Source organism: Montipora capricornis, chromosome 11 (genome assembly GCF_036669925.1).
Source record: "Montipora capricornis isolate CH-2021 chromosome 11, ASM3666992v2, whole genome shotgun sequence".
Taxonomy (NCBI): Eukaryota; Metazoa; Cnidaria; class Anthozoa; order Scleractinia; family Acroporidae; genus Montipora; species Montipora capricornis.
The window spans coordinates 23,581,024-23,595,879 of NC_090893.1; the positions used below are offsets into that span (position 1 = coordinate 23,581,024).

At 38.9% G+C, this 14,856-nt stretch overlaps 1 protein-coding gene across 1 annotated transcript; it reads left to right on the plus strand.

Moving 5' to 3' along the window:
* The first annotated feature begins 568 nt into the window (after positions 1-568).
* LOC138023235 (uncharacterized) lies at positions 569-10,690 on the plus strand. Its single transcript, XM_068870256.1, has 5 exons — positions 569-735; positions 2,987-3,189; positions 7,534-7,730; positions 8,122-8,214; positions 9,551-10,690. Exons 1-5 carry the CDS (start codon positions 569-571, stop codon positions 10,688-10,690), a joined length of 1,800 nt encoding a protein of 599 aa, XP_068726357.1.
* Positions 10,691-14,856: the final 4,166 nt, after the last annotated feature.

Here is a 14,856-nt window from a genome sequence, read left to right on the forward strand (position 1 = left end):
GGCTCTCTTTGTATCTCATTTTGTTGCAATTTGATTGGTTACTTTAAACAAGCCTTGAAATCTGATTGGTTGTTTTGTTTTAGTGTTCCTTTCTCAATGGCTGGGGAAATTAAGATGCGATTTAGAGCAAACAAAGTGTCATCTGTGAATAAACCACACTGCTGAGGGCAAGGATCATTACAAGCTGTGTTGCTGTCTCTTTCATATCATTTATGTGTCATTGAAATCTGAACTGTAGAGTCTCCATGTTTACCAGGGGCATAAAAGGCCAATAATATCCAGAGACTAGGGAAAACAATTCATAAAAAATAAAAAAAATCTTTGCATTAGATTTCAAAGGCATAAAGTTTATCGTTGCACTCATGTATAATGGGTGAAAGTGTTTCATGTCGCAAATTTTAATCGTTATTGCATGTGAAGTCATCTGCAGATATACCTGTTCATGACAGTTAAGCGTAATAATAATAATATTGTTCCTTAGTTTTAAACACACAGATAGTTAAATGCATGTGCTAAAAATTTCATGAAAACTATTGCATTGAAAATTTGATTCTATTTTATAGCAGTTATGACTTATGTAACCACGCAGCCGCCATTGTTAGATGACAGTGGAGCAGGTCTTTTCATTGCGAGTATTCTTGGTTTTTCCATTGGCGGTGTATCTTTGCTTGGCTTTCTCCTCCTTATTGGTTTTTCTTGCTATAAAAGGGAAAGGAAGAAGTATCCTGCAAAGTGGTAAGCTTTTGCTTCTTTTAACTGGTACAGTAGTTTTTAATGACTCATAAATTGGGGTAGATAACACAATGCTTCTTTTTTCAAACTACGATAAAATAATAATAATAATAATAATAATAATAATAATAATTATTATTATTATTATTATTATTATTATCATTATCATTATCATTATTATTATTATTATTATTATTATTATTATTATAAAACCTTTTATGTATTTCAAAAACTGAAAACTGCCTGCAATGAAATTGACAAAGGACATTGTAGATTTTAATATGATCAGAAAGAAGTGAAGTCGTGCTGAGGCCAAAGATATGCAATTTTTGACACAAGAACTTTTGTCTACGCAAAGATAATACATTGTTGGGTAAAAAACTTATCAGTACAGTGATCACGCAAATCAGAAAACCCATGTACATTTGTATTCCCAAAAATGAGTTAAATTTTATGGCTGGATTCGTTTGCAAATTTACGATAAAGGGAGCAAAAGGAAAATCTCACGTCTAATGAATAAAATTCAATAGAGCTGTGAATTTCAGTTTGTTTTTATTGCTATGCAAAAACTTCCAGTGACTTTCAAAATCTCTGGCTTTTCTATCTTTAGGCAAATAGTATTGTGAAAATTTAGACAAATGTCGTAAATTGCGCACACGAAGTAGTGATCGGAAGGTCGTAGGTTCGACTCCTGAAAAGTAGCACTTGGATTTTTTTCGAGTATCCCAGAAACACCATCAAAATCATGGACCATGCCCTGGCTCCAACGAGTCCCCTATAGCTCAGTGCTTGAGTATCCGAACTAGTCATCTGAAGGCTGTCGTAGGTTCAATACCTGCAAAGGAGCTCTCGGATTCTTTCCGAGTATCACTGAGTTACCATCGGAAATATCCTCTCTTCATTTCATTCACCGGGATTAAAATTTGTCATCCACTTCATTTAATATAATTATAGCGAGAATGCATGCTGCAGACAATTTCAGTCAGTGCAGTTTAGAGGCACAGTTGTCATTGGAACCTACGATCATGGACAAATTTGGCCTTTGGGACACTCATTCCAGTGCACATTTTTGGGACTTCACTCAGGCGCTTTTCCGCCTCCCCACCCAATCAATGTTGGGCATAAACTGGTCCACTCTCAGTCCTGCACACTGTTTTCAGTTCATTTCCCTCAAGTAACATTGAATGGGGGAAGGGGGTTGCAAAAGAGTCCATAATATGCGATAAGTGAGTTGAAAGATAAAATGCTGAATTGTTCTTAACAATTTGTCCATGATTGTAGTTTAATGGCCTAGCTTCCACTAGTTTCCTATAGCTCAGGGGCAGATAGAGCATCCAAACTAGTTATCGGAATGTCGTACAGTGTAGGTTCGACTCCTGCAGATGGCCACTCTGATTTTTTTCAGAGTACCCCTGAGTCAACATTGAAAAATAAATCTCTTCATTTCATTAACCCGGGGGTTAACATGAAACATCTCGTTCTGTACAATTGCAAATATACTCCATTTCGACACTTTAGTCCTAGCAGTAAAGAGACTGAGATCATTGTCACATGAGCAAAACTGGGCTAATATCTCAAAGACATTTTTTTGCCCTGAAATGCTCATTTTTGGCGAGTAGGCCTTTTGGATGTTGTCCTTTCATAATAGACTGTTTTCATGTGACGTCACGGCGGCCACATTGGTGTCCCTAAACAAAGGAACAGCGGCCATGTTGGTGTCCGCAACTAATTCTCCGGGAATTGAGCTCTGTTGTGTCATACAAACGTTTTCCTTTGTTTCGGTAGAAAAAGAAAGTTAATGATCATGTGTGAGTGAAAACACTCTATACCCTGAAAAATCCCATAAGTTCACAAATTTAGTTTTTTTATGACATCACACTTTAGAACTCTGTGAGGTAATGAGAAGGTCCAAGGGTGGGTCGAAGCTGCAGGGTACCATTTGGAAAGATGTAAGGTTGTTCAAAATGATGATCTGTGACCCAAATCTCATTTAAGACTCAATGGATTGGTCTCGCATAGTCTCAGAGTTCCATAAACAAAACAAAAACATAGCAAGAAAGGCTGTTGTGAAAGCTCTATTTTGTTTATAGTCCAAAGCCCTCGTAGCCAACTATTAGAGATAAGCCCCATTCCTTCTGCGACCTAAAATAAAATTTGTTGTGACGTTGCGTGAGTCCCATAACTTACTGAAACCTCGTTCCACACCTGGATAGCTGTAATTGATGTTGTTCCTTTGGGTTGTATTTTTCTTTAGGACAGCAAAGGATATTAAACCACTGATATCCTGCCAAATTCCTCCGGAGAGAATAGAATTATTGGAAGAGGTGGGTCAAGGAGCATTTGGGAATATGCACAAAGCCAAATTGATTGACGGATTGGAGTTCTTTAACAAGAATACCAAAGACGCGTGCGAGAAAAATTTCAAGTACAAGATCGTTGCTGTTAAAGAATTACATGGTGGGTATAATTATGAAAGTGTCTATTCCTTGTATGGATCACACACCGAAGTAATTACCTTGCATTTGTATCCCGGGAGTCAGTTAAGGTAAATAAGTACGCAATGCAAGCATCAACTATTTAGCTTCGACTTCAACTGCATTGTATTATTATTTTGGATGTTTGTTCTAGCGAACTGCCCAACAATAGTTGAATACCTCTTCATAGAGTTGGTTGGCTGTTTGGGTATGGCTAGCCTTTACATCGAATAGGGCTTTGCAGTCTGTAAAAATTTTAGTCATCTACATGTAGTCAGGTGTTAATATATTTATGCCTTGGACATTGTGATAAAGTTGCTTTTCGCTTTGCACGAGACACACGTCTCATTCAGAAGCATGATGCCATTAATGGTACTTCGTAATGTGTTAAAAGGAGTTCCCTTAGGCCTAAGAACTTTAATTCATGCATCGCTCTTTGGTTGGGGTTTTGGATGACGTCATGGTAAGAGGGTCAGTTTGTGACTCCTATACCAAGTAACGTGAATCTCATTATATAGCAGTATGTCGATGAGTGTGATTGCACTTATGTCATGACACTGCATGCAGCAGCAAGCGACTCTCAAGGGTGAACCGGTTTAGGACGATTAAAGGACTACTTTACGGGCTAGAATTCGAAATATAGTGTTGTTGATGTAGGGATAAGGGACACTTGATTTATTCCCTTGACTCAATAAGCTGTAAACTCAAGAGAAGCTTAATAATCCTTTGCAATTGTAGTTAAAGTCCTGAATTTTTCAGGCTTCTTTACGCAACTGCAAAAATTGCGTTTATAACTGCGAGGATCATAGCTTCGCTTGATTTCATATCCGTAGTTCATATGTGATCCATTTCATATATAATTTCATCGTAGATTCATTCCTCACGGGAACATTGGAACCCACAACTGCGAGGATCATATATGATCCATTTCACATATAATTTCATCGTTAAGCTGTAAACTGCAATTTTGTTTAGCAATTATTCCGCGAGCGCACATCAAATATGAGATTGTAAATAGCTAACGAGGCGCGTAGTGCCAAGTTGGCGATAACCAGTCTCATATCCAACAAGTGCGAATGGAATAATTGTTTTATTAATTTTTCATTACATTCTGAACGCTTGGACATTTGGAAATTTAGGCCAATTAGCTTCCAATTATGTCATACAGTATATGAGCTGATAACCGAGATTGAGTGAACCAGTCACAAAGCTAGAAACACAATATTCGAGGTCAAAGATTTAATAATAAAATATAACCAGGTATAAGATACTGAATTACTTCGGAAATATTCTGGCTGAGTATAAATTAAAGCTCCTTGTGGTAATAACATATTGCTGAAAGAAAAACTAATGATACCTCGATTACTTGGCAATTTAAGACGATATCACACCAACGGTAAAGCCCATGAGGACAGTAAACTTAGACTTAAAAATAATCAGACTTGACAACTCCTAAAGTTTGTAAAAATAAAATTAATTACTGAGAAACTATTTATACAAAACCCATGCAACAATAATTAAGGAAATATCAAGGATTTAAACTAATTACTCGCATATCAGTCCTTTGCAAGCTTCTGAGTGACAGCCACTTCTTGAAATGTAGCTTCTGATATGTATCTCACGGAGGCACGGAAGCTACTGGCATCAAAGACTCCACATGCTGGTTTTTGTGTTCAAGGTACGAAAACGCAACTCCTAATCAGTGTTTGGTCTTCTGTGCATTTTTGGGTGTCCTGTGCAATTAATAAGCGAGTATTTTTTGAGATTGCATTTGTGTCGACACACATGTGCCGCTTTGAGGCGCTTGCTTACGTTCCGCGCTAACCCACGTGGTGATTCGTTTGTCCTCGGCGTTCATCAGCAGGGGAATCAATCTCGTCTTGCCCACCCAGGCGCCCAAAGTGGTATCGGTATTGCTTAAACGGGCGCGCAAGTGTTATTGATAAGATAAGATAAGATAAGATAAGATAAGATAAGATAGTTTGGAACATTTGCTGTGGTCTGATATTCTGTTTTCGAAAAGGTGTCATCTTCTAAAAGTTTTGAAGTTTGCTGAATCTTCGTACAGCGTGCATGTCAGTTTAATTCTCAAGCTTAACACAGAAGATTTTAGTTAGTTCTAAAAATCTTTCTGTCTTCTTTAGCAATCATCATTTCAAATTTCGGAGAAATGGGTCCCACTGCGAATAATTTATGATTTTTTTTCAATGTTCTCTCAAAAGGGCAAGTTGATAGTATGCATAATTGGGCAAATTTGGGCAATCAAGGTACGTCTGTGACGCGTCACAAATATGTTTTCACAAAATTTTCCCAAATCGTCAAGTATTACCACAGAAGACAAGAACATCATTCTAAAAGCTTATTCTATGCAAAAAGTAGGTTCTGGAGGTAATTTTGAGAGTAGAAATCAAGTTTACGGCCGACGGTAAATACAAGCACATTGTTGAGGCCGCATGGAATATTTAATTACGTTTACACAACAAAAAGATGCTAACCCCACTTTGATATGAAAATCTTTTACTATTGCCATAAAATTTATCCAGATATGTTCACTAGGCTCTTTAAAAATTAAGCTCTCTATGTAATTTTTTTCCGTGATTTCAAGTAAAATTCCCTGGATTTCATTCCCTTCGGTGCGGGCCATTTCTGTCTCACTCGATGGCGATTTTCGGCATATCACAGTATGATGTCATTTCAACAATCCTTTGTTTATTTCAACCAATTCCAAGAAAAACTGGGCAGTGATTGTCTAATTTCATAAACATCCGATGTACCAGATTTGTAAGGAAATGGAAGTAACGCAATTTCTCAACAATCTTACCCTGAACGGCTGCAATTTTGCGACCGCGGTGGAGGGGGGTGAGGGAAATGGATTCAAAAGGAAGCTCAGTTTAAACTGATGATTGGATGCTCTTAAAAATAACCAAGAAAATTATCCAAAGAAATGGTTTTGAACAAAATGAGGACCCGGATTTTAAAGCGCTCATTGGCCTTACATACATACATACATACATACATACATACATACATACATACATACATACATACATACATACATACATACATACATACATACATACATACATACATACATACTTAATTGACCGCTCCCCATAGGGGCTTTTCAGGGCCAATGAAACAATCAACGAAACAACAGAACACAACAACAACAACTGTTAAGAATTCCAACCTGCTGGAGGCAAACCAGTTGGCTATTTACAAGTGCAGCTGGGAAGTTGAACCAGGGATTACCAGGATCAAATTCAACGAGTAGTCAGAGCGGGTCTTGAACCCGGGAACCCCGGATCTCAAGGCAAGCGCCCTAACCACTGGGCCACACTGCCTCACAAACGACTGAACCTTGTAGAACATCTATTGCACCGATAAGGGCCTGTTTATATGGAGATAGGGCGACCCTTCTAGAAGGGGCACCCTCTTAAAAAGGTAAACCTTGCCTATTGTATTTTCCGCTTTGGTTTACATGAGAGGTAGGGTAACCCTAGGGGTAGGGCCACCCTATCTGCTTGGTAGGGTAACCCTAGGAGGGCCAACGTTTTGCCATGTGAACACTTGAGGTAGGGTCACCCTTCTAGCAGGGTCAACTTTTGTGGGATCGGATAACTGTCAGATTGCAGCGAAAGTCTGTAATGAGGGTCACCCCTTCTCCATGTAAACAGGCCCTAAAACAAAATGTTCTATTAAGTTGTCTGACGCACTCTACAAGCACTTGGACAGAACCATACGATATCACTAGCCTTCACAACCTTTTCTCTGTACGCAAGCCTTACTTTAAAATGTGCAAAAAAATCATGTTCATCTATCGCACGAACCATCCATCCTTCCCCCTCAACTGATACTTGTACGCCTTAAAAACATATCGAACTCACTCTCCTAAGCTCCGACTACCCATAGTTCTAAAGACTAAAACTCCATTGGTTTTTGTTTTTGGTAGGACACGTTTGACTAGTTAAGGTCGGAAAAATCAGGAAGTACAGTGAAAAGAGCTCGTCTTAAGTTTAGCGGGTTAAAAATGCAAGCTGTTTTCTCAAGCAAAAACCAGGGATTGTCTCGCCTTTATGACCGGAAATTCCCTCAAAGAGTTATACTATCTCGAGAGATGGTATGTAACTCGTCCTCATAAATGCCACAGCCAATTACATTGCCCGTAGTGACAGAAAAACGGAAATACTGGGTTGTGCTTTACCGCATAGACTGCACTCAGATTACAATAAAATAGATAACCGTTCATCACACTGCACATGAAAGACTAAGCAACCTACTTTGAAACTGATTTGTTCAACATTATTTTATAATTTTTTTGCTCAAGAAAACGCCAATGAAGGGCAGAAATTAGAATTTCTGAATGAGATTGAGCTCATGAAGGTACTGGGGAAGAATCCAAACGTGCTGAGTTTTGTGGGCTGTTGGACAGAGGCCACTTCACAGAAGACGCCTCTTCGTCTGATTGTAGAGTATGTTCCCCATGGAGACTTGCTTCACTGGTCAAGAGCAAAAAGAAGTCAGGTAATTATTTTAGCCAAACATCATTAGTAATCCAATTCCTATAGATGCATTAAGTATTAAGGGGAAAACAAACAATATTACAACATTTGGATAGGAAAATTCAAAGGAATGTTTTTTCCTAAGGCGAGCTTCACTGGCATCTTAAAACTAAAATCATCTGGCCTCAGTTGTTCCAAGGGTGGATAGCGCTGTCCACTGGATAACTCAATCGGTTTTGCTAGTGTTTATCCGCTGGATAGTGATTTATCCGGTGGTTAGCGCTATCCACCTTTTGAACAATCGAGGCCTGGGTGTTAGCCAAAACAAATTATATGGTTGTACTTTTTGGGTCAATGAGGACCACAAACCGTTATTAATGATAATACTTACAATTGCTTACTTGTATACACAGATTAGAGGCTCTACCTTGGGAGCTGCCCTCATTACTAAAAGCAAAAAACAATACACAGGAACAAAAGAATGCAACACAGCTACACTAGACCAGGTTAAATGTTGATGTTAAATCCAGGACACAGACCTGGTAGATCTTTATTCTCATTCCTTTGTGCCATTTTTTTTTTTTAAGTGGAGCAACATGAACTGCCTAAAGCCTACAGTAAACAGTATAGGATAGCCTTGTACAAATTATGTGCCTACAGCTAAAGCTGATAGATACATGTACCAACAGGCCATATAATTGTGATTCAGGGATGCGGCTAAGCACAGGCTGCTGGTGAAAATCGCCGCTTGAGAAAGGGGTGAATTTTTACCGTCGATCGAAGCAACTGAGAAGACCGCAAATTATTCTCCACAAAGTTCAAAAGTCATCCGATGTGTTAATAAAAAAAATTGAATTTCTGTTAATCTACACAGAATTATCATTAGAATTTATCGATACTGGAAATGAAGTGAAAGCGTTGTTTAGGTACTTTTGTGCATGTCTTCTCTTTCCCTGTATTTGCCACCTTGAACAGTGCCGGGTGTTGCGAGACACTGGAAACAATCTTGTTACCAGGTCTGTTTGATGCTCAGAGCACGAACTTACCGCCTCAATAGAACCTTCAACCGGATGAATTTATTCTTAGCTGCATCCCTGGTGATTATGGTTTACAGATAAATTTAAATAAGGTTTTACAGTTAATTGAACGTTTAAAAAAGTGTTAAGCTGCTGTTACACCTTGAAACTATTCGCAGAAACTTGTGGATAACGGCGCTGCGAAACACGTTTCAGGAGACATTCGTGACACTTTTTTGAACTTCTGTTGCGAGACAAGTTTCACGAAAAGTAGAACCGCTTTCCACTTCTCTAACTGTTACGGCAATCGCGGTGGTGATAAAAAGAGGAGTTTCACTGTGTACCACCACTTCGAAACTGGTTTCGCTTGGTCTTGTTACGCTACGCTGTGTAAGCCAATCACAAACTGGCTAAGGCCATGTAAACAACATTTCGAGACCAGTTTCAACGTTCCTGAACGAGCTTCGACCTTTTATGTTACACGGTGCAACGCCTGCTAAAACTTTTTTGCAGCGCCGTTGCACACAAGTCTCAGCTAAAAGTTTCAATGTGTAACAGGGGCTTTATGCTGCCGTTGATAATTTTGTAGTGATCATGTAATCTGTTGTTTCTCTTACTAGAAGGGCAATCTGACATTTAGAGTTTTAGAGTTCTAGAAGGCAGAGTAGAGTGTTAACACAAATTGATTTGACTGTAAAAGAAATAAAAGGTAGACTAGCCCAAAAAAGATAATTAACTTGAAGGCTGAGGCTTAATTCAATGTTTGCATGTTAACTCAACTGCAATGAATCTTTTGTTAATTTAACAGAATAAATTTCTTACTTAGGGTGGTGAAGCAGATGGGATTAAAACAGATGTGTTGTATGAAAACAGCTGCATTTCCGCATGTGCCTCAGAACATGAGGAAATCATCGCTTCTGGCAACATTGATTCTGCATCACCCTTGATGTGCTTCCCCTCTACATCGGCAGAAGATCACAAAGAAACAATCACCTTTAGCAGCAATGAATGTGTGATACCCATGATTGCCATTAGCTACCCTACCACATCTGGGGAAGGACAGAAAAAAGCCCTCCCTTCTGGCAACGATGAATGCACAGTACCTTTTTTAAGCCTCCGTTCAGTAAGTGGAGAAGAATATGATGAAACCATCGCTTCTGGAAACATTGATTCTGCATCACCCTTGATGTGGTTCCCCTCTACATCGGCAGCAGATCACAAAGAAACAATCACCTCTAGCAGCAATGAATGTGTGATACGCATGATTGCCATTAGCCGCCGTACCACATCTGGGGAAGGACAGAAAAAAGCCCTCCCTTCTGGCAACGATGAATGCACAGTACCTTTTTTAAGCCTCCCTTCAGTAAGTGGAGAAGAATATGATGAAACCATCGCTTCTGAAAACATTGATTCTGCATCACCCTTGATGTGGTTCCCCTCTACATCGGCAGCAGATCACAAAGAAACAATCACCTCTAGCAGCAATGAATGTGTGATACCCATGATTGCCATTAGCCGCCCTACCACATCTGGGGAAGGACAGAAAAAAGCCCTCCCTTCTGGCAACGATGAATGCACAGTACCCTTTTTAAGCCTTCCTTCAGTAAGTGGAGAAGAATATGATGAAAACATTGCTTCTGGCAACAGTAAAAGCACAATACCATTGTCCAGCACCCCTCCTGCTTCTGCAGGAGACGATGAAGGAGACCTCATCGGTGATATCAATGATGAGAGTGGGATTCCTTTGCTCAGCTGCTCTTCAACATATCCAGCAGGAAATGAAGAAACTGACATCGCTGATGGCAACAATGCGATACCTTTGGTGGTATTTTCGTCATCCGCGTCAAACCAGGGAGATGTTCCCACCAAAAATATGGGCGATGAATGTGATAAGGATTGCGAGTCATTTGCTCCACTGGATCTTGTAAAACTTGCTTGGCGGATTGCGCGTGGCATGATTAGTTAATAAACCAAACCATTTGGTTATATTGGCTATTGCTCAGCTAGCTTCAGGGTCTAGGCATTGCGGCAATAAGATCTCTGTTTGTGACTGGGAATCACGATTACCTAAACTCTGGTGGTGGTTGATTGGTCCTCTGATCTTTGTGCAGCTTTGTAATGCCTGGCTTGGCATATCAGTACATGTTATTGCTCCCAGTTTCTTTATGGTGTTCTGTTAGTATCATCCTGATGAGCTTTTTAGTGGAGTGCAAGTATTGAACTCCTATCTTTGTATAAACAAATTCTTTCATTTAAAAAGTGCCAAGACCTAAGGCTAAGTAAGTATATTCGAAGGAATCAATTATGTTAGGAGTCACTTTCACTGGATGTACAATTGGCGTGATATGATCAAGAAGTCTCTTTGGCCCGACGGTTTCTTGAAATTCTCCAGTTCCCAAGCCACTAGCCAGGACTTTGCATCTCAAATCCATGGTAAGAAAGTCAAGATTGCTGACTTTGGATTGATGCGGCAATTGTACCATGAGGTGTTCGAAGAAAAAACTGGGAAGAAACTGCCAGCGAAGTGGATGGCTCCTGAGTCAATTTTTGATGAGATCTTCACCACCAACAGTGATGTGTAAGTATCATGTTTCGTTTATTATATTCATTAAATTCAAGATAATCAATATGATGTTAGTGCATTTTTCATTCAATGGATTGTATTCAATGTAAGAGATAACTTGTCATCTTTGGTATTGTATGAAATAAATTCCACTTCTAAGTTCAAACTACACACCAGCAGCAAAATGAACACTGTTTGGTAATTTTGCTGATCCATTTGTTTTACTTGCAGTTGGTCCTATGGCATAGTCTTGTGGGAAATTGCAACTCTTGCTCAGTGATAACAATTATTTAATCAATTTTAATTAATATATTTGTACCATATTTTTGGTCATTTGCCGATAATGAGACTCCAATGCCAGAACTTGTGTTTTGTGAAACTATACTCATTCAAAAGTGTGTGTATCTCTCCGGTATTACTATAACCTGGCCTCAGTTGTTCAAACTAAGCTTGGATAACGTTATCCAGTAGATAAGTCGCTATCCATTTTTTATAAAATGTACTCCACATTGAACGATTAAACGTTGGCCAAGACTTCACACACACCTACATGTAATACGTTAATATTCAGGGTGTGCATATTCATAGTTCCTTATGCAAAGACTGAAATCTTCGCTTAAATTAACATTATCGGATAGTGACTGATACTGATTGTTTACTGACTATGTATAGGCAATTGACTGGCTGACTAACTTCCCAATGGCCCACTTCCCATCTGACTTAAATGTTGAACGAACAAGCGAACAAAGGAACGATTTTCTTGTTTATGTTTTTTTGCACTTTAGAACCTTATTACATAAATTCTTAGTGGCTCCCATATAAAAAGGGGAGGGATGCTCGTCGGAAAGCCCAGGCTTTTTTTGACCCCTAAAAGAGGCCATATTAAAACAGACAAAAAATGCAGTGACTTTTAATGATGGCAAAGACATTATCACCTAATAGTTTCACCTACGTGAAGAGATATATCAGTGTAAGTATACAACTTTTATATTTCTTCACAGCGCAAAAGGAAACCTTCAAGGCTACATATGATTGCGTTTTGCCCAGAAAGCCCAAAGTGAGACCAAAATCTAAGAGAGACAACGAGCATCCCCCCTCCGGGAGAGTAACTGGAACAATATTTTTATTAAATTGAAGCAACAACACTAATGCACAAAAACGTGATAACAAAGCTTGTCTCAGTGCTGTTTTTAGCTACATTATAAGTTTAAATTGGTTACCTTACTTTGACAGAGTAGGTACAGGCTTTTGCTAACAGGTAATCTTAAAATTATGAATACAAGCCATGATTACGTTTATTTTGGAGACTAGAAGTTGAGTCGTGAGTTTTCGTAAAAAAAGAATTTCAAGTCAAAATTTACACACAACTCACGAAAAGTTCCCATTTCTTTGTTTCCCTGCCTTTTACTATCTCATAGCTTGATTCAGGTAAAGGGAATGTGTTAGATTAGAGTACTTTTGTTCTAACTTAGATAGCCATATAGGATATCGCACCACATATCAAGTCTTATTTGAGCCACGCTCGGCAACTGGAAATGAACTGATGATCAGTAATAGTAATAGGACTGAGTGGAGTACAATTAATTGAGTAATGGTGCAAATGATTTCAAAATCGGCCGAACGACACGAGGTCCTATTTCTAATTAAGCGTAACTATAACAAAATGCCAGAAAGTCAGAACAAAATTCGAGGAAAAAAAGGTCTTTGAATACCTTTTTGTGTGAAACAAGTCAAAATTATATCCAATCTGTTTTGCAAACAGTGCGAAAACAGCAAGAAAGACCCCATCCCAAACGCATGTTAATAACACGTGAATGACGGAGGTGTCCAATTACAGGTATGCAATTCGGGGGTGTTCAAATTGGATACTTGTAATTGGACACCCATGTGATCGCACGCCAATTACGCGACAAATAGTCGCGTACAGACACGGGACGAAAAATTGGATTTGCTGCACATTTGATCTTTGGCAAAGTTTAAGTCAAATCTGGAATCACTTTTGACTTCACCTTTGACGCACGTCAAACGTACGTTCAAATCCATTACCAATTTGCTTATGCCTTTGACCATGGTAAAGGTCAAGTCAAATTCGTAACAACTTTGACTTCACATTTGACGCACGTTAAATGTGAAGTCAAATCTGAAGAAGCTTTGTGCGTTCCTTTGTTACTTGACAAAGGCGAAGACAAATACGATAGCATCTTTGACTTCAAGTTTGACTATCGTCAAATGTGAAGTCAAATCTTAACAGGCTTTCCTACTTTGTTGATACTTGCATTGCCAAAGGAAAGACACAAAACCAAGGCAACGCTTTTGGGAAATTAAACGATTCGGCAAATACGGAACACTGACTCTGTCGTAGAGTGTAAGTTCGCTTTCCTCCTTTACCCCCTCGGTGACATTTCCCCCATATCCCCTATCACGAACACGTACACATTCAATCTATTGCTTGAAAAATGTCTACCAGTTGCAAAACGTAGCCTGAATTCACATTCTTGTCGATTTTCGCTTTTCCAAAACTCAATAAGCACTAGTGCCAAAATTCCGTCGACCTCAGCAAAGGAATGCTCCCCCCAACCCTACCTCTCTACAAGGTCCGAAGGAAAGACACTGAGGAGAGGGTTGATTCAAGAACTCCTTTTATGGGATATACAAAAGAGCAGGAAAATGTACCTTCCGAAAAGTTCGTCGGTAGCTTGTTCTACTTGTCGTTTTTTATTCTTTCGATATATACTTGGAGCATCTTACTTTTGTGAAAACGTACAGCCGGCTAAAAATTATGTTTTGTGAAAGAAAAAGGTCTCAGCCAGGGTATAATGAAGGTATGTAAGACCGGACACTGAACATACAACTCAAAACGGTATCGAAAATTTACTAGAGACAGTACAAGCAAGGTCAAAGATAGCGATGGGAACGGGAGAAGCCAGAGAAAAAAAAAAAGAAGTTGGGTACGTATGCGTTATGACATTTAGTAGTATTCTATTTGGTTCACCTAACTCAAAAGCCAATCTAAAAATTATTCGTCTTTTTCATTCACTTTTCATCTCGCAGTTCACAACAAAGCCGCTGTGCTTCATACACGTAAGTCATCCTTTTTGCTGAGTGTAAGTTTATAGCGATTGAAGGATTATCACCTCGTGATTAGTTTCTACTTTTAAATAATGGCAGTAAAAGTAACAGATAATTTCCCAGCACGTTACACTGGATTTCAAAAACAAAGGTAGGGAAACTGGAAAAGAAAAAAAAAACAGTCACTATTTTGTAATGAAACAGTGCACGAATTTCCCGCCACTCTGGCTGTATAGCACAATACAGAGGACTTGCATTGGTGTTCAGAATAAGATAACATCCCAGAACATGCTAACACCATCTTACATCTTTCTGTAATAGATCTCTGAAAGCTCTCTGTGCCAGATGCCTATTGCAGATCATTTGACTGAAAGTCTCAGATTATCTGTTTCATTATTGGTTTTATTCCAGCCAATCTTTGAAAGAAATGATTCCCAAGTGCATGGTGAGTCTGCAATGGGTAAAAAAAAATAATAAACCACAAGAGCTGTGTTATAATA